The 21,485-nt window shown below is 48.3% G+C and overlaps 1 protein-coding gene across 3 annotated transcripts in view; it reads left to right on the top strand.

Annotated features, from left to right (window-relative positions):
- LOC119165856 (venom metalloproteinase antarease TserMP_A-like) overlaps positions 1-21,485 on the top strand; it is a 76,019-nt gene that overhangs the window by 12,106 nt on the left and 42,428 nt on the right. For all 3 annotated transcript variants that reach the window (XM_075872007.1, XM_075872006.1, XM_075872005.1), the window contains exon 4: positions 855-978. In XM_075872007.1, the coding sequence (XP_075728122.1) occupies positions 855-978 (124 nt within the window). The remainder of the gene's footprint in view (positions 1-854; positions 979-21,485) is intronic.

Genomic DNA, 21,485 nt, shown 5'->3' with positions numbered 1-21,485 from the left:
CGTGCAGTATGGTATAAACTAGATAAATAAATGCAAATGAGTTCTCCGGAAGCTCGCTACAAGGTATAAGGGTTAAGAAAGAGAATATAGAGAACCACCCGCTTGTGGCACGAAGTGACAAGGAAATCTAGGAGTATGACTCTTTTGCCTTTCTTAGCCCTTCTTCTACTTGCGTGTCTTCCGTAAAATCATTCGCATTACTTGTCTACATGCACTTTGAGTTGTCGAGGAATGGGCCCTCGTGCGAACAATTTCTAGCTTCCTGCATAAATAGCTCAGTTGGTACAGAAACAGCCTTATTCAGGCTGATGATGATGATACGTTAGTTCACGTTACTTAGATATGTTTTCACAGAAGTTAAAAAACAGCGCTAAAAGACGGGACAAGAAAAGAAAGGACAACAGGAGTCCCGTCTTTTAGCGCTGTTTTTTAACTTCTGTGAACATGAACCAACCAGCCCAAATGCGTACGCTTTTGCAGTTTATATGTTTTCAATTCTATTTTTTAAGTTTCGCATTTTTCTGCGTTTCTTTTGTGTATTACTTCGCTTAAAGGATAATAATAATGCATCGATATTTCAAAAGCTTGCAACAGTCGCTTTCACTCATTGTATATGTAAACAATGAGCTCATGCTTATATATTGAACGTCTAGTCAAGCACTCCTTATATACAATAAGGCATGCAAGGAGGACAGGCGAGCATCATATCAATTCGGAGTACATTCACCATACCTTATCACTGTACTAAGAGACAGCCGACGTCATAGTTACATTTACTAATATTTGTTTTGAACTTCTATACGATACTGATAGCGTCTGACGATGTGAATTACTTTATTATCGTTGCATTTCAGAGAGGAATTTTGAGTGACAGGCTCAGAATTGCACCAGCTGTCTTTACTGAACGTTCTGATGGAGGTCTCATTCCCCATGAGGTGTTTTCAGTGGAAGAAAGATCAAACGATTGTGGGCATTCAAGTGAGCCACCATTTTCACTAAGCAATAAACACTTGTCATAAAAAGAGAATAGAGACAGTGCGTCAAAACGCTTTGACGCCTTTCACTGCTGATTCTCAGAATTCTAGTACTCAATTACAAAGCTATTTTTTCTCTGCAAGCTGTAATTTAGGAATATAATACTTCAAGTAACCACAGTTGATATGTTAGGTTGAATTGTTTACCACGTACTGGCGTCCGTATCTTTACCCCACGCTGTTCAGAACATGGGTGCATGCATGTTTCAAGTATTCTGTCGTAGCGATTAAAATACCATGTGCAGAAATCTGCGTCGGCATATAGCCTTGGTTGTTAGTGAACACTCGTAGTCTGTTATGAGGGAAACATTGCAGTTAAGACAAAAAATCAACAACAGGGGCTCAAAGCAATATCCAAGCCAGAAATTCTGCGTAGTAGTAGGTGTCCGACCACAAAGTTTCAATATAGATTGAAACTGATTCATAAGAAAAAACAAAGGTCTTAGGATTACTGGCAGCACTTATCATTACAAAAGTTCCCAATCGAATAAAATACTTGTCAAATTGAATCGTGGTGTTTGAACGCTATCAAAGATATCAGCGCCCAGTCTGCAGACTTTTATATGACACAGATGTCACGGCTGGTGCACAGGGCTTAACATCTTGCTCCGAGATCCTTGTGTAGAAGGTACCACGTTAAAGCATTTTAGTACCATCACAGTGACATATTACATGGCGTCCTCGTATGCTTATTAAAACAGGAGTGTTCTCTATATATAAATAAGGGTTGGCATTTTCTAGAAGATGTAATCCAAATGATATGTATACATGTATACCACACGAACAGTACGTGAGCTCGTACGAGAGGTTCTTTCCGGCCCCGCCGTGGTGATCTAGTGGCTAAGGTACTCGGCTGCTGACCTGAAGGTCCGGGGATCAAATCCCAGCTGCGGTGGCTGCATTTCCGATGGAGGTGGAAATGTTGTAGGACCGTCTGCTCAGATTTCGGTGCACGTTAAAGAACCCCGGGTGGTCGGAATTTCTGGAGCCTTCCACTATGGCGTCTCTCATATTCATATGGTGGTTTTGGGACGTTAAACCCCACATCTCAATCACTCAGAGGTCAATCACTCAACCAATCACACACACAAAAAATATGTTTGTCCCTTAACCTTTGGCTTAAAGGACCGTAATTAGCCATTCATTCCTGGCAAACGGGAAGGCATTTTCATGGTATGATCCCTACGAATTTACCTTGAAACCACAAATTTAGCCACTTGCCACATTCATAGCCTGTTTCTTATTTGTGTGAATGTTTCGCACTCCTACGCGGGTGTTGTTCAGGCCTCTAAAAAGTCTACTTTCTTTATTCACTGATGTGTCATAATGGTAATAGTTGTATATATTTTACGCATGTTTAGTGCTAAGATTCTTGGCCCATTTACAGCTACGTCCACATAGCATTACCATTCATCCCATCATAACATACATATTGTACCTTTTCAAGGTGGTTTGCGGCCGTAACAGGCCATATTGCCAATAAACTTATATATATGTTCGTTGTCATGCCAAATGCTTTAAGGCAATAACACAAATTATGGAATACTCTTTTGGTGTCATTTATTTTGTGGTGCAGATGGAGAGCCGGAAAATATGATTGCAAGAGATAACGCAAGTCTTGGCAAGTACATACTGTTGTCTCATCTGAATCGATCTTTATTCACACAATATTTACTTTGAATAGTTCTTGTTGTAAATAGCTTTCAGTTTTACAATGTAATCATGTGTCCATAGCCCTGCAACTAGATCACCCTAAAAGACATAAAGGCTAATAAGACTAACAGTGGCATCGGCTTTCTCAGGTCGTTGGGAAGTAGCACAAACTGGTAGACTAGCTAAAAGGTGCAGTTAGCTCGGCTTTCTTTTGCGAGTCTGGACCTTAGGACACTCGATTCATCTCTCAAAGCCAACAAACTCCGTTTGCCCGCACTTTACGAAGACGGAGCCCTTGGGCTAGGCCACCCAAGGAAATCCGCAGCTGCTTTTTACTGTCCTTGACTTCCCGCAGTTTTTTTTAACTTTTGTTCTTTCTGTAGCTTCCTTGTTCTACTTACTTGCGTGTATTTTTGGTGGCCAAGGATATTCCCACACATTTTGGTGACCTGGTGTTCCCCCCCCCCTTGCTGATGAAATGCTGCTGCCCTACTTTCTAGCTGTCGCATGCCTCGTATCAAACCACTGCCACCAAATTTAGCACCAAAAACACTCAAACAGAAAATTGATACACTTCACTAACAGAACTAGTTGCCGTCTTCAAGCTTCATATTGGTTTACTTCTGCCTATGTCCTGGGCCCACGCCTCACTGTCATTCCTAATTCCCTAGTCACAATATTAGCTGTATTGACAATGTACGGCTGGCGCCTGCATTCTGCCGTTCAAGTGCCACAGCAGACGAAAAATGTATGTGGACAGCTTTTTCCCCTAATATTGATGGTCACCGCCCGTCCAAGGTGGCGCACCAGTGAAGTGACTTGTTTAAACCAAGAGTTTGCACTTATTAACAATATACTAAACAGAGCGCAAGTGGTCACACTCAGACAAAACAGACAAAGCGTTATTGCTCATCAGCAGAGGCAGAACAATCGTACGAAATAAAAGATATCGATGCTCTTTGCGAAGCATGCAAGAAATAAGTGTGCACGCTTTAACATACGCTCTGGGAGTGTGGGTCGCTTGGCACTGGCATTTCGCGGGATAGGTTTACAGGAATGTTAAAGTTTCGCGACCATATCCCCCAAGTCCTGGCTGTCCAGTACGCCCATGACAGGTGTAACAGGCGTCACTCACCGGTCCCGACGTGGGATTAGCCTGGCAATTGGCAACACCCTGCACAGGACGTATAAATAAAGCTTTTTCTATTTGTCCAACTGACCTTGAGAACGTGAGATCACTATCAGGAACCATACATTTCAGAAGAATTCTAACTTCGGCAGAACTGAATTAATAGCGTGCGTTTACATGATCGCATGGTGTTTTTATGGGCTCATCTTTGGGCTATCTAAAGGCTGACCAAAGCTGTAAATAACATGAAAGACGCCGTGACGATTCTGCCCGATTACGGGGGCTGCGCTACTCAGTTTAAAACTGAACGCTTGCATTAGCTGAGAGCATTCAGCGATGTTAAAGAAAGCAAGCAAGGAAAAATGGCAGCATATCCAAGGAGTGAATGATGGAGAGCGGTCGAAGCATCCGTCCGTCCATTCGTTCTTGCTTCCGTCCGTCTATGCGTGCTTCTGTGTGGCCCCTCGTGCGTCCATCCGCCCGTCCGTGCGTGCATCTGTTCGTGCGCCCGCACGTCCATTTGAGCGTCCGTTCCTGTGTTAGTCCATGCATCCGCTCCTGCGTCCGTCCATGCGTCTATCTGTCCATGCAGCCATCCGGGCGTCCGTCCATGCATCTCTCTGTGTGTACGTTCGTCCACCTATTCAACACTCTAGTCGACAGCCATCTGATACATATAAGGGAATCCAGGAGAGGGCTGACCAAGCGATGGAAACAACAGCGACACAATAGAAAATTGCGCCACGGAATTGCTGAGATATCTGAGCGGGCAAACGCTTACGCGCAGCAGTTGGAGACGGCGAGCTGGGCGAATGTTTGCGACTCACTCCGAGGAACCTTACACACCTCCAATACATGGGCAATACTGCGCAGCATAATGGAACCTGGCAAAACCAAAACGGCAGCAAATCGAACTCTTAAGAAGCTCGCTGGGTAATTCCCAGGAACAGATGACGCCCACCTCGCTAAGCTCCGAGACAAGTACATAGGAGCGTTCACAGCTCTCCCGTGCACTTTAGCACACCAAGGCCAGCAAAACACAGTGCTCGACGCACCGATCACCAAGGCAGAACTATTCGCGGCTGCGCAAGCAGCAAAGCGCAATACTGCCCCCGGACCTGACCAGCTAACAAGCGCGATTATTCGGAATCTGAGCGGTGAACACCTGGAACAACTTACTCGATATTTTAATGAACAGGTATGGCAGAAGGGCGTGGTTCCTCAACATTGGAAGGAAGTCAAAATTATTCTTATTCCGAAGCCAGGAAAAACACCCGACCTAGAAAATCTAAGACCAATACCATTAACATCCTGTCTTAGCAAATTATTCAAAAAAGTGATTCACACACGCCCCACGACTTACATTGAAGATCAGAACCTTTTTCCAACAAGCATGTTTAGATTTCGCCAACATTTGTCAACGCAGGACGTCTTCCTTCTACTTCTGGAAGAGGTACTCTGCAATAACACGGTTGGTGCAGAATATCTCGTCATAGCTCTTGATTTGAAAAGCGCATTTGACACAGATAAGATGAGCTCATCTTGTCTGAGCTGAATGACATGGGCTGTGGACAAAAGATATATGACTACGTTCGCTCTTTTCTAACATCTCGCACTGCTACAATAGGCCTAGGCAATACACGCTCAGATCCGTTTCCTATGCTCAATAGAGGCACACCACAAGGGGCGATACTATCTCCTCTTCTCTTCAACATCGCCATGAGACGCTTAGCAAGAAGACTAGACAGCGTTTCAGGGCTAGGGTAGCGTTCTATGTGGATGATATTACCCTATGGGCCAACAGTGGCTCTTTAGAACAAAAAGAGCAAATCCTACAAGACGCCGGGACCTCTGTTGACGACTTCGCTTATCAGAGTGGAATGAGCTGTGCTCCCGATAAATGTGAATTTATTAGAATCTGAGGCAGAGCCCCGAATTCACGAGCCGGTCAACCTCTTTTTAGGAGACCACGAGATAAAAGAGGTACAGAAAATGCGAGTCCTCGGACTGTGACTACAAAGCAACAAGCGAGTGGACCACACAATAAAAACCCTCAGAACAACGATGAACCAGATCTCCCGTATGATTTATACAGTCACCTATCACCGAAAAGGTCTCAAGGAAGCTGAGACGCTCCGGCTGGTTCAGGCTTTTGTCCTCAGTCGGCTAACATATAGTCTTCCTTTCCAGGAGATTAACAAAACCGGTTTAAAGGCCCTAGTTGATACGAACATCGTACAAGGCGGCTCTCGGCCTACCACTCGGAACGTCCACAGAACGTCTCGAAGTCCTTAGTATACACAATCATTATGAGGAGTTACGCACAGCGGTGTTTGTTTCTCAACGGGAGAGGCTTAACTTAACAACTTCTGGGAGAAAATTGCTACGCCGGGTAGGTTACCCAGCTCGTCCTCAGTATGCGGGAGAGGAACTGGAGTCCATGGCTAAACAGCAACGTGAAAATATTCTAGTATCCCCTATCCCAAAAAAAAACATAACCCCCGATATCACAAAGGTCGTAGGAATGCACGAGCTCGCAAGTTACACCGGCAATTCAGGAACAATCCGGACACGGTGTACACAGATGTCACCCTATGCGGCACGAACATGTACGCGCTCGAAGTCGTAGGAGCGGCCCCGGGTTAAGGTCTTTTGACTTGTGCCACGGCACGAGCCGCGTCCGCGAGTAACGCTGAGGCTTTAGCTATCGCACTTGGTATTAAAGCTAAGGATGTTCTGGGACGATCGTCCCTTGTTCTCACCGATTCCATGATCGCATGTAGACACTGTCTCACGGGCAGACTACCACACAACAACATTCGCCTATTAGGACCTGACCTGACGCAGGACCATGCTATCATCTGGTGGACAAGACTCGATGGCAATGAGAGAACGGATGGCGCAGCTCATGCTTTCACCAACCGAGCGGCTTACCACTCCAACGATAGCCCCTTATTACCGCGAGATATCCTTGAGAGCCAACGGCTTGAGCAACGAAAGTACAATGTACCACACACAGCTTTACCCGGCCGGAATTCTTGTGACTGGCGCCGTATACAAACAAACACATATCTAAATCTTTCGTTGAAGCACGCCATTCACCCTGCGATATACAGTGATAGTTGTCCGTTGTGCGGAGGCAGGCTCACTCTCGCCCACATAACGTGGCATTGTCAGAAAAGGCCAATCGAAATTAACTCGCCGCAAATAGCCGGCAAAATTTCCGCAAGGGAGCAGTGGGAGACTTTGCTCGCGAGCGAGGATCTGGGGGTGCAACTAGCGCTCCTCGACCAGGCGCAACGGGCCGCTAAAGCCAGTGGAGCCCTGGAATAGGGGCCCCAACCACATGCTCTCCATATCTTTTTTTCGTGGTTTTTTTAAATAAACGTTTTGATATATATATATATATATATATAATCGAACGCGTTATTCGAAGGTTCGGTTCCTGCTCACGGCAAGTTATCTTTTAACCCACTTTTCTTTCTTATCATTAACATTACAATCGGCTTAATAACTTCCCCTATACCTTCCATGGCATTATTGTCTGTTAGATCTCATTAATATTGTGTAAAACACAAAAAACGAGCCCTCAAGTATACACTTGTTTCCCTTATTCATTAACGAGGTTCTCGTACTGGCAGACTTGGTGCCTTTAGATTGTATACGGGGGACTATTGGTCAGCTGCCAGTTAGCAATAAGTTCACGTGCTACGTGTCGCCAAACAGGCTCCTAAAGAGTGCGCCACACTCGCTGCCATGGCTACTAGTGGCACTGACTGGCACTCCCACGTTTAAATTGACATAGATGCTGAATAAAGTGGCTGGGGGGATAACTGTCGTGGTAGCTCACTGGTAGAGCATCGAACGCGTTATTCGAAGGTCGCAGGCACGGATCCTGCCCACGGCAAGTTATCTTTTCACCCACTTTTCTTTTTTCTCAGATTATAATTGGCCTAATAACTTCCCCTATACCGTCCTTGGCATTATTGTCTGTTAGATCTCAATAATATTGTGTAAAACACGAAAAACGAGCCCACAAGTATACACTTCTTTCCCTGATATATATATGTATGTAACGCATTCACAAGGTGATTCTAGGAGAAGCCGACGAAGAGGAAGTGCGCGTGCATTAGAATAAACGCATTCACAAGGTGATTCTAGGAGAAGCCGACGAAGAGGAAGTGCGCGTGCTTTAGAATAAACGCATGGCATCTGGACCACGACGTGTCTCCATTTTGTAGCGTCACACAAGTCGACAGGATCGACCTCATCAACGTGCCATGGCTAAGCCAAAGCCCCCGCTCAACATACAGAAGTTCAAGGGAACACCAGAAGACGTCCCCATCGACAAGTGGCTTCTTCTTTTCGACATGAAGGCAGCCGAGGCATCATGGACTCACCGCGATCGGGTCAGTCACTTCAACGAATACATTGAAGGGGAAGCGTTCAAGTGGTACCTGACAGAGATTTTCGGCAACGGCGAGACAACTTGGGGCGATATCAAGCGTGACATGCAAGCCCGCTTTGCTTCGACTGACGGAGATGCCTTCCGTCTCTTCATTCACTACCGACTGAAAGGAGGGCAGACCATCAAGGACTACTATGACGAGAAAAAGCGACTGGGTTCCTTAGCTGACCTGAAAGAGTGCCACATCAATTCTGGGCTGACTGATGGTGTTCCTCCTGATGTGGAACTGGCGCTCGCTGGACTGTCTTTCAACTCGTCATTAGAGTGGCTCACCGCTGCTCAACGGGTCGAGACATCTTTAAAACGGGTGAGAGGAGTTTCCTTTACTCGTAACGCTAGTATCGCATCAAGAGCTCCACGTCTCTTCAGCAGATCGCAGCAACCCACAATAACACTTCAACCGCGTGCCCCGCAAAACGAATGTAGATACTGCTCAGCTGCTGGTTTCCCACGACAGTTTCACTGGCACAACGAATGTCCGCGTCGCGGCAATGTGTCCGCCATTAATACTGAACAGGGAAACGAGGAAGGTGACGCAGAGTTCCATTAATACACTTCAGTGCTCTCATCAACGGAAAGCCAGTAAATGCAATTCTCGATACAGGAGCAACAATTACTTGTATCAGCGAGGATGTGTATAAACAGCTAAAGCTTCAGTTGATGAGAGACTCCAGCATCATGGTCCAGCAAGTTGCATCAAGCATTCGAACTTTGGGTCGCGTAAACATTCAGTTACAAATTGGGAACGTCATCAAGAAAGTTTATCTGCGAGGCATGAGAACGCAATTAATTCTTGGCCTAGACAGCGCTTCATACTTCAATCTTTCTGTAAATCTGGAAAGCAAGTCAGTGACACAAGCACGTGAGAATATGAACCTTCCGCATCACAATGAAAAGAAAACCATTCAAGCCCCGGTGATGCGAACCCTGACTTCAGAAAACTTATCAGAGCATGAGTCTGTGGCGCTCGACTCTCTTTTAAGCAAGTATGACGAGATATTTTCGAAATCTCAGACAGATATTGGGTGCATCACTACTGAGAAACATAGGATCGCACTTACCAATGCTGTCCCTATTCGTCGAGCACCATACCGATGTTCACAGGCAGACAAAGTGGAGATCAACAAACAGGTTAACGCTCTCCTCAAGCAAGGTGTTGTGAGGCCTTCATTATCGCCCTACGCCGCACCTGTCATTTTAGCAGACAAGAAAGGTGAAGGACGCACTCGTCTATGTATTGACTACCGGAAACTCAATGCCATAACGGTACCCGACTTTCAACCAATTCCACGTATAGATGATATTCTTGACCACTTAGGAAAGGCGGAGTTTTTCACTACGTTGGACGTAACGTCGGGATACTGGCATGTGCAAATGCATCCTGACGATGCTCAGAAAACTGCATTTGTCACGCCTGATGGTCATTTTGAGTGGTTGGTAATGCCGTTTGGGTTGAAGAACGCTCCAGCTACATTTGAAAGAGCCATGAAATCAATAATAGCGAAACATCAGCTCACCAATGTTATTAATTACTTTGACGATGTGGTCGTATACTCAGAGACATTTAATGATCATATACGACACCTTGAGGCGCTATTGAAAGCTCTCAAAACCGAGAACGTAAAACTCAAACGAAAAAAGTGCCAATTTGCACGCTGCAGCATTGTATACTTGGGCCACAAAATTTCACAAGGAACAGTGACACCTAAGCAAAGTAATGTGGCTGCCATACTCCAATTTCCTACACCAAAACGAGAAAAAGATCTTCAGCGTTTTCTGGGCACTGTAAACACCTACCGTCAGTACATCACCCACTTCAGTGATATCGCTATTCCACTCACAAAACTACTCCACAAAGACAGCAAGTGGGTGTGGACAGAAGCATGCGAGCAAGCCTTTCGTGAACTGAAGGAGCGGATAACTGAAGAACCGGTGCTTCGCATATACGACCCTTCGAGACCATGTACTGTGTACTGTGACGCATCTGGCGAAGGCATCGGTGCAGTGCTGAAACAACCTGATGACAAAGGCAAAGAACATCCTGTTGCTTACTATTCCCGCAAACTACTTAAGCATGAGGTGAACTTTGCTATTACAGAAAGAGAATGTCTTGCCATTGTAGATGCCATTGATAAATGGCATCGCTACCTTCATGGAAAGTCATTCACTGTTGTAACAGATCACTCTGCACTCCAGTGGCTGAAGAATGTTAAAAATCCTCAAGGTCGTCTCTTCCGGTGGTCTTTGAAACTGTCAATGTATGATGTGAACATCAAACATCAAAAGGGCACAAGTAATGTCGAAGCAGATGCGCTCTCCAGAGCCCCAATTGTTAATCTTCTATCACACGACGACCTTCAGCGATGCAACAATGAGCGTCCAAAAGGAACGCACTCATTGGAAAGTAACATCATCATCGTTAAAAGAAAAGGACTATGGAAAATATACGTGCCCCATGAACTACGCCCAACCATTCTGAAGAATGCACATCAACATTTTGGGCATGTCGGTGTGAAGAAGACGCTATCACTCCTGTCTCCGCAATATTATTGGCCGCATATGGTAACCGATGTTTCCACTTACATTCGGCATTGTGATACATGCCAGAGATGCAAGAAGACGAAAACAAAAAAGTTTGGGACGCTTGAATCACTGCCTCCAGCTGAAGAGCCCTTCGACCTCTTTGCAATAGACACCATAGGAGGATTTTCTGGATATGGCTCGTCAAAAAGGTTTATACACTTGGTTATTGATCATGCGACTCGCTACGTATGGGCGTTTGCTCATAAAAGTGAGAACAGCGACGCCTACATTTCATGCTTAAAAACAATTTTTTCTTCTGGAAAACCACGGAAGCTCCTTTCAGACCGTGGAACAGGATTTACTGCAGGAAAATTCAAGCAGTTTTTAAAACATAATCGTATACACCAACTATTCACCTCATCTCATCATCCACAATGCAACGGCATGAACGAGCGGACAAACCAGACTATCGTAACGAGACTTAAATGTAAGATCAATGACGAACCACAGAAGTCTTGGACTAAGCTGCTTCCGGAGGTAATTGACGAATACAACAGAACACCCCACGAAGTGACCGGCTACGCACCTTCCTTCCTGATGTATGGAATTCCATCTTATCCTACTGTACTGGAACAACGAGAAGAAACCGTCTAAGAAGCGCGAAAAACTGCAGTTACCAATTCTATCGCCTACCATAATAAGAACAAAGTCATTTATGATAGAAAATTTCTTCCGATTGAGTTCCAAGTCGGTGACTTTGTCCTTTACGAGACACCATGGCATCCCAACAACGGCAAACTGAGTTCTGTCATGGAAGGACCCTACAAGATTCTACGCAAGGTCTCAACAGTGAACTATGAAATCAACCGCTCCGTGCTACCCTTACGTAGAAACTCTGACATTGTGCATGTCACTGCGGCGTTATTTTGAACCTTCTGAACTGAGACTTTCTCGAGGGGAGGGGGAAGTGTAACGCATTCACAAGGTGATTCTAGGAGAAGCCGACGAAGAGGAAGTGCGCGTGCTTTAGAATAAACGCATGGCATCTGGACAACGACGTGTCTCCATTTTGTAGCGTCACACACACACACACACACACACACATATATATATATATATATATATATATATATATATATATATATATTGCTGTGGCGTTTATTAGCAGGAACACGGTGAGTATCCACAATGGCGACAGTAATGCCCAAGCACAGACTCACAGCGCGAGCGGCGCCCTTTTTGGGAAGACCCACTAGAGAACACTTGACAGTTTGACCCACTTCAGTGTTCGGCGGCTTCTCTACAATTACCCCGGGGTCGAAGAAAGAGCCGCCTGGCGACCTAACGGCTTGTCGCTACGACCGGGTCATAGTAAGCCTTCAGGCGCTCCACGTTCACTATGTCGCGCCCGCGACGGCGCATGTCCGAAGATCGTTCAATTGGCTCGACAAGATAGTTGACTGGAGATGTGCGCTCGATCACACGGTAGGGGCCTTCATATTTCGGGAGTAGTTTGGAAGAAAGGCCAGCTACAGAGGTCGGGATTGAGAGCCATACAAGGGAACCAGAAAGGAACGTGGGTTCAGAAGTGGCGGAGCCATCACGAATACTCTTCTGCCGCTCTTGCTCATGCGTCGTAAATGTCTTGGCCAGCTCGCGACACTCTTCAGCAAACCTGGCTGTCTCGGAATTAGGTGCACACTCAGAAGGATCCGGCGTGTACGGGAGTATCGTGTCGATGGTGTGGTACGGGTGCCTTCCGTACAGTAAGAATAAAGATGAAAAACCGGCCGTGTTCTGAGGGGCGGTGTTGTAGGCATAGGTGACGAAGGGCTGTATAGTATCCCGATTCGTGTGGTTGGCGGCGACGTACATCGAAAGCATGTCGCCGAGGGTGTGGTTAAAGCGTTTGGTCAGACCATTCGTCTGCGGGTGGTAAGCAGTTGTTTTGCGGTGGACAGAATGGCACTCAGTGAGAATGGCGTCGACGACTTCTGACAAGAAGACACGGCCTTGATCGCTGAGAAGCTCCTGGGGTGGACCGTGGCGCAGTATGAATCGATGCAGAAGAAGGACGCAACATCACGCGCAGTAGCCGCAGGGAGAGCGGCGGTTTTGATTGATTGATATGTGGGGTTTAACGTCCCAAAACCACTACATGATTATGAGAGACGCCGTAGTGGAGGGCTCCGGAAATTTAGGGCGGTTTTGGCGTATCGCGTTAAATGATCTACGGCGACGATGGCCCAGCGGTTGCCAGCGGACGTCAGAGGGAGTGGTCCATAAAAATCGATACCTATGCGCCCAAACGGACGGTCAGGGCAAGGTAATGGTTGCAGACCGGCTGGTGACATGTGTGCGGAAAGTTTGCGGCGTTGGCAAGCGAGGCACGAGTGAATGAACTGCTGGACGTAGCGGTACATCCCGCGCCAAAAGTAGCGTTGTCGAATGCGATGCTAGGTTTTGAATACCCCAGAGTGGGCGCATTGCGGATCAGAATGGAAGGATTCACATATCTCCGACCGCAGACTGCGGGGTATCACGAGTAGCCACTGCCGGCCATCGGCGTCGTAATTGCGTCGGTGTAGGAGGCCGTCACGAATGGCGAAATGGTGAGCTCGACGACGCCGGGCACACGTGGATGGCGTTGCGGATGGAACAGAGAGCAGGTCGGTCAGTGGGGCAATCCAATTATCCTTTCGCTGTTCGGTAGCGATGATGTCAACATCAATGGCAGAAGCAGCAACCGAGGATACTGAACAGAGCACGTCAGCTTCAGGCAGAGGGGAGCGCGAGAGGGCGTCGGCGTCAGCATGCTGGCGTCCGTTGCGGTAGAGCACGCGGATGTCGTAGTCTTGTAAGCGAAGAGCCCAACGGGCGAGACGGCCTGAGGGATCCTTCAATGATGACAGCCAGCATAGTGCATGATGGTCGGTGACGACATCGAATGGGCGACCATACAAATAAGGTCGAAACTTTTTAAGGGCCAAGACGATCGCCAGGCACTCTTTTTCGGTGACGGTGTAGTTTCTTTGGGCTCTCGTGAGCGTACGGCTTGCATATGCCACGACATAATCAGGGAATCCGGGTTGGCGCTGCGCCATGACAGCGCCGAGGCCTACACCGCTGGCGTCCGTGTGCACCTCCGTTGGGGCTGTAGGGTCATAGTGGCATAGAATGGGAGGAGACATCAGCAAATGGTGGAGCTTTGCGAACGCGTCGTCGCACTCGGATGACCACGAATTAAGGGGTCCGTTACCTCCAAGTAGCTTCGTCAACGGTGATATGATCGTGGAAAAGTTTCGTATGAAGCGTCGGCAGTATGGGCACAGGCCCACGAAACTACGCAGTTCTTTGACGGACGCAGGTTTGGGGAATTCGGTCTAGGCCCGAAGCTTCGCTGGATCAGGCAGAATGCCATCCTTGGACACTACGTACACTAGGAAGGTGAGTTGGCGTGCTGCAAAGCGGCACTTCTTCAGATTTAGTTGCAAGCCGGCATTGCTCACACGTGCGAAAACGTGTTTTAAACGTTGGAGATGCGTTGAGAAATCTGGAGCGAAGACAACAACATCATCGAGGTAACACAAGCACGTGTGCCATTTCAAGTTGCGCAGAACGGGGTCCATCATGCGCCCCAATGTCGCAGATGCATTACACAGACCAAACGGCATGACGTTGAATTCGTACAAGCCGTCGGGTGTGATGAAGGCAGTCTTCGGTCGAGCGTCATCAGCCATGGGTACTTGCCAGTACCCCGAGCGCAGATCGAGAGAATAAAACAATTGGGCTCCGTGAAGGCTATCAATTGCGTCATCGATGCGCGGCAGGGGGTAGACATCCTTGCGAGTGATCTTATTGAGTTGTCTGTAGTCCACACAGAACCGCACAGAACCATCTTTCTTCGCAATAACAACAACAGGAGACGCCAATGGACTGTCTGAGGGCCGAATGAGGTCGCGTCAGAGCATATCGTCAACCTGCTCGTTAATTTCCCGGTGATCAGCAGGCGACACGCGGTATGGACGTTGCCGTAATGGTGGATGGGCACCACTGTCGATACGATGCGTAACAGTGGACGCGCGACCGAGACAACTTCGCCCGACATCGAAAGAAGAACGGTATTCATGCAGCAGGTCCAGAAGCTGGGAACGCTGTATTGACGTAAGGTTTTCATTGATGTATGGGCCAAATACATCAGGAGATGATGGATCAGAAGTAGAAACAGCACTGATGGTACGCGAATCGGGACAACGCGAGTCTTCGGGTACGTTCAGGACTTGTGCGTCGTCGACTGGTTCCACTCTGCCGAGACATTTCCCTCGAACCAAGGTAACAGCGTACGGGGATGGGTTGGTCACAAAAATAGCGGCTTTGCCCTGGGTGATTTGCACGGTCGCGAAAGGCACTAGCAACCCTTTCCTTCTGGAAGCACGGTCGGATGGCGAAACGAGTGCAATTGTGTCGGAGAGACCAGCGCAGTAGACAGAAACAGCCGTCGTCGAGTTTGGAGGCACTGTTGTATCGTCTTTCGTTAGAATCTTGCTCAGTGTCGAGCGACCGTCTTCTGGCGTCAAATGCGAGAAGGGCGAGAGTTCAATTTTGGCGGCGGCACAATGAATGACGGCGTCGTTGCGGGAGAGAAAATCCCATCCCAGGATGACGTAATGAGAGCATGCAGGAATGATGATGAATTGGGCGACATACAGAACGTCCTGAACGACAACGCGAGCTGTGCAGCCTGCTGTAGGATGAATATGATGTGAACTAGCGGTACGAAGGGACAACCCAGAAATTGGCGTCGTCACTTTTCGAAGCAAGCGGCAAAAGTTTTCGTTCATAACTGATACGGCAGCTCCAGTGTCAATAAGAGCAGATGCATGAACACCGTCCACAAGCACGTCAATGACATTAGGTGGCCGGCTCTGATGGCTTTCACACTGCGATAACGTCGCAGTCCTTGCCTCAGGGACTGCGACGACTAGTTTTCCCGCTCATGAGCAGCCGGACTTGGCCGCATGGGGTACAGGGACCGACGTCGTGGTGACGGCGACCTTCGAGGAGACCGACCTGGGCGAGACACTGCCACAGACGGCTGTTCGTCGTTATACGGATGGCGAAGGTGGCCAGCAACAGGAGAAGAAATGGGGCCGGCTGTACTCGAGAGCAATAATGGGCTACGTGACCGGCGTAACCGCAAGCAAACAAATGGGCCGGTTATCGGGTGTGCGCCATCGGTTTGCCGGGGTGAGTCTAGCCTGGAACGGCGGCTCGAAAGGCTGCATGGTGGGCTGAAATGAGGCTGAGGGATTGCGCCAACATACGCAGCCGGCATACCAGCTGCAAAGGACGGAGGTCGTGCGGCAGCTTCGGCGTAAGTCAGTGGTGCAGGCGCTTGAACGACTGGAGGCGGCCTGGTGACCACTTGGGCGTAACTTGGGGGCGCAGGGGCCGTAAGTTGTTGTGGTTGGTACGCAGGCATGACCTCCGCTATTTCCTGCTCAATCGCTCGGCGGATAGGTGGAAGAATTGTAGTTGCCGATTGTTGAACATCCGGTGGGTGGGCAAAGGGAAGGAGAGAGAACTGGCGCATGATTTCCTCACGTATGAAGGACTTGAGGTCTACCAGCAGTGCCACCTGATCACATCTCGCCTCCAAGCCAGCAAGCCCTGCATCTCGTGGTGTGAAGCGACAGGTCATCGAACGCTGCCGGCGGAGCTCCTCGTAGCTCTGGCACAGCGTGATGACCTCAGCTACTGTGCCTGGGTTTTCGGCAAGGAGCATCGTGAAGGCATCATCGTCAATGCCCTTCATGACGTTCCGGATCTTGTCTGATTCGGACATGCTGTCGTTGGATTTCTCGCACAGGTCCAGGACATCTTCTATGTAACTGGTGAATGATTCACCGGCCTGCTGAGAGCGTTCGCGTAAGCGCTGCTCGGCTTGCAGCTTACGAACGGCAGGGCGGCCAAAAACGTTGGTGATAGCGGTCTTGAAATCGGGCCAGGTTGCAAAATCGGACGCTTGCAACGCCCGCAAGGTAGAACACCAAGTTTGTCAACTTTCCGTCCTCGTCCCATTTGTTGGGGAGGCTCACGCGCTCGTAAATGGCGAGCCAGTCCTCCACGTCAGTGCCATCGGCGCCCGTGAAGATGGGTGGATCGCGGATTCTGGGGATACCGGGACAAGAGGGCAACACGGGAGGAGGCGTTTGCTGAGAGGCGTCGTGGGACATGGTAGATTGAAGGGTACGTGAGCGCAGTTCCAAGGGCATCGAAGGGGATCGTAGCACTCTCCACCAATTTGTTATAGCGTTTATTAGCAGGCACACAGCAAGTATCCACAATGGCGACAGTAACGGCCAAGCAGGGACTCTCAGTACGAGCGGCATCCTTTTTGGGTAGACCCACTCGAGAACACTTGAGAGTTTGACCCACTTCAGTGTTCGGCGGCTTCTCTACATTATATATATATATATATATATATATATATATATATATATATATATATATATATATATATATATTTATATATATATATATATATATATGTGTGTGTGTGTGTGTGTGTGTGTGTGTGTGTGTGTGTGTGTGTGTGTGTGTGTGTGTGTGTGTGTGTGAAATCTAACAGAGACAGTAAGGCCAAGTAATGTACAAGGGAAGTTATTAGAACCAATGGAATGTAAATAAGAAAGTTGGCATTACTGTCTGTTAGATCTCATTATTATTGTGTTAAAACACGGAAAAACGAACCCTTAGGTATACACTACTTTCGCTTATATATATATATATATATATATATATATATATATATATATATATATATATATATATATTATGACGACTCGGTTGTAGCGAGGTTTATTGGCCGTGAACTCGGGAACGAACAAGCGCAACGGACCCGACAAGGAAGCGCTCGTGCCAAGCAGATGATGATTGTCAGCCAGAACATATGATGATGATTGACTGCTGTTCAGATGAGGATGAAGCGCATAATAGATGCCTACACTGATTCCCCCCCCCCGTGGAAGCGGCCAGCCTGGCCGCTGCGGGCGGGTAGTCAAGGTGATGAGGAACGTCGTGTGAAAAGCTTCATGCGGGAAACGTGTACAATTTCGGTGCTGCGGTAACGGCGGTCAGTTGGCACGACAAGAGGCGTCACACGATAGTTGACACGTGAAGTCTGCTCTAAGACAACATATGGGCCGATGAATCGAGGCTGGAACTTGTCGCAAAGACCAGGTGTGCGAATTGGTGTCAATAGCAGCACCTCGTCACCCGGTCGGAATGATACCACACGATGCGAGGTGTCGTAGACGGCCTTCCTTGCTTGTTGCGTAGCTTCCGTGTTCATACGAGCGCGTTGGCGGCACTGGGCAAGGCGAGAAATATATTCTTCGCAAGAAGATGTGGATGTAGGGTCATTGCTGGTGAAGAAGGAAACATCGATAAAGAAAGTAGGTGAACGTCCGTAAACGAGATAAAACGGTGAGTAGCCTGTTGTGCGCTGAACAGCGGTGTTGTAGGCGAAAGTGAGGAACGGTAGAAGTTTATCCCAGTTTCTGTGATCCGGTTGAATGTATACGGCGATCATGTCGGCAAGAGTTCGATGAAATCTCTCGGTCAGACCATTTGTTTGAGGATGGTAGCTAGACGCCATCTTGTGTGTGGTACCAGAAACGCGAAGGACTTCACCTAAAAGCTGTGATAAGAACACCTTTCCACGGTCACTCAGAAGTACACGAGGTCCACCACGACGTAGTATTATGGCCTGAAGGACGAAGTCAGCAACTTCCGATGCTGAACCAGTAGCTACTGAAGTTGTCTCGGCGTAGCGTGTCATATGGTCTACGGCGGTGACTATCCATCTATTTCCAGCACCAGTAACAGGAAGGGGTCCATAAAGATCGACACCGACGACCTCGAAAGGTGTTGTAGGGCACGTCATTGGCTGTAACTGACTAGCTGGGGGAGATGTCGGAAGTTTGCGAAGTTGGCATGGAGAGCAGGAACCCACGTACTTTGCTACGCTGGTAGAAATCCCAGGCCAATAAAAGCGGCTTCGAATGCGGTCGTAGGTTTTGTGAAAGCCTAGGTGGCCAGCAGTCAAATCGTCGTGAAAGGCGTTAAGTACATGATGTTGAAGAGCGCGTGGCAGAACAGGTACCCAGCGTGTGCCGTCAGGATGATATATGTGACGATACAGCACACCGTCCTGAAACTTGAAGTGCTCGAGTTGTCGACGAAGGCGTGCATTGGGTGGACGCGTAGCTCCTGAAAGGTAGTCTATAATGCGCCGACAATACGGGTCAGCCTGCTGGTGAGAACTGAAGGGTTGTTCATCGTCGATTGGCGGTTGGTACAGCGAGGCGAGCAAGGCAACAGAAGTGGGAGTCACGTCCGCACTGGTGTCGTTGGAGGTGGCAGCTGGAGTGTCGAACGAAGCTGTAGGTAGTGGGCAACGAGAAAGAGCGTCGGCGTATTGATGTTTTTTGCCCGATTTATAAATAATCTCAAACTGATACTCCTGTAGGCGTAAAATCCAACGACCCAAGCGTCCGGACAAGTTCTTCATTGTAGAAAGCCAGCATAAGGCGTGGTGGTCCGTTACGATGGTGAATTGACGGCCGTACAGATAAGGACGGAACTTTTGTATGGACCAAACCACAGCGAGGCACTCCTGCTCAGTGATGGTATAATTTTTTTCGGTAGAAGTTAGCACTCGGCTAGCATATGCGATGACCCTTTCCCGTCCAGAGTTATCGCGTTGGAGGAGAACAGCACCTATACCGCAGCCGCTGGCGTCGGTATGCAGGAGTGTTGGGGCGGTGTCATCAAAATGGCAGAGTACAGGCTCTGACGTCAAAGCTTTCTTCAATAGGTGAAACGCCGACTGACATTCCTCGGACCACACAAAGGGTGCATTAGATGCTAGTAGTTTGTGAAGTGGCGCAGCTATTGAAGCGAAATTTTGTATGAAGCGACGAAAATATGAGGCGAGGCCAAGAAAACTTCGCAAATCCTTAAGTCTTGTGGGGCATGGAAATCGAAGGATGGCAGCGATCTTTTCGGGGTCAGGGCGAATACCGTCCTTGCTGACGACATGACCGAGAACCTTGATGGATTTGGTGGCGAAACGGCACTTCTTAGTGTTGAGCTGCAGACCCGCACCGGCGAGGCATGTTAGGACGTCATCCAAGCGGCTCAGGTGCTGAGAAAACGTTGATGAAAAGATGATAATGTCATCAAGGTAGCAGAGACACTCCTTCCATTTGAGACCACGCAGGACGGTGTCGATCATGCGTTCAAACGTCGCGGGCGCATTGCAGAGCCCGAAAGGCATCACGTTAAATTCGTATAGGCCATCTGGGGTTGCAAATGCCGTTTTTTCTTTGTCGTCATCGTGCATGGGAATTTGCCAATATCCCGAACGCAAATCAAGACTTGAAAAGTATTCGGCGCCTTGCAGTGAATCAAGGGCGTCGTCGATGCGTGGCATAGGGTATACGTCCTTGCGTGTGATGTTGTTAAGTGCCCGGTAATCAACGCAAAAGCGCACGGAGCCATCTTTTTTCCGTACCAAAACAACAGGGGATGACCAAGGGCTAGTTGATGGACGAATTATTTCTCGTTTGAGCATGTCAGCGACGTTTTCCTCGATGATTTTTCGCTCAGCGAAAGACACGCGGTACGGGCGGCGATGTACAATAGATGTTCCCTCCGTCTGAATGCGATGCGCTGCAGTGGTAGTTCGGCCTAACGTTGAGGAGCAGGTGTCGAAAGAATCGGCGTGTTTCGTTAATAACGCAAGCAACTGCTGCGCCTGCATAGCTGTTAAGTCATCACTGATAAGAGCTGTGAAGGGAGAGGATGAGGCAGGCTTACTCATAGAACGGTCGTTGGTAGAGGCAGGGTTAAGTGGCGTGACGCTGACAGGCTCAGCATCCACAACACAGGCTACTGCAGTGCCCTCTGGCAGGAGAACTTTCTCTGGCGTTTCTTTCGTAGCAATGACGAGCGCGGAGCCATGGTGAAAGCGTACGACACCTGATGCAAGGGCTATGCCTTTTGCGGCGCAAGCCGACAAAGGGGACACCAAGACGTCACCGTGGTCGATGTCCTTAGAGATCAGGGTCACAATTCGTTCTTGATGTGGCGGTAGTTCGAGATCTTCGCGAGCGAACAGGCGCAGAGGCTTGTAGACGCCTTCGTCGAACATGGAGTCCGTATTAGTTAGGTGCAGAATCCGTTCACCACAACATATAGCGGCTGAAGAAGAAGATAGGAAGTCCCACCCTAGAATTAGCTGGTGAGAGCACCGGGTAAGCACAGTGAACTCGATGTAATGCAAAATGTCATCAATAAACACACGAGCAGTACAAAGAGCAAAAGGGCGGATAGCGTTCCCCTGGGCTTCGACTAGATTGGGTCCATTATAAGGCGTCATTACTTTCTTCAGGCGTTTGCACAAATCATACCTAATCACAGAAACTGTAGCACCGGTGTCCACCAAAGCGTCCACGAGAACTCCTTCCTTCGTAACAGAAACCATGTTGAACGGGCGTGCTGGAGGAATATGAGTCCTACTGTTACATGCAGTTTCTCCTCCGAAAACTGCATCATTTAGTTTTCCGACCGGTTATCAGTAGTAAACGAGGCTGGCCGAAGAGGAGAGGAG

Source organism: Rhipicephalus microplus, chromosome 8 (genome assembly GCF_043290135.1).
Source record: "Rhipicephalus microplus isolate Deutch F79 chromosome 8, USDA_Rmic, whole genome shotgun sequence".
Classification (NCBI taxonomy): Eukaryota; Metazoa; Arthropoda; class Arachnida; order Ixodida; family Ixodidae; genus Rhipicephalus; species Rhipicephalus microplus.
The sequence above is the reverse complement of the archived record's forward strand: the minus strand, read 5'-3'. Positions and strand labels throughout refer to the sequence as shown.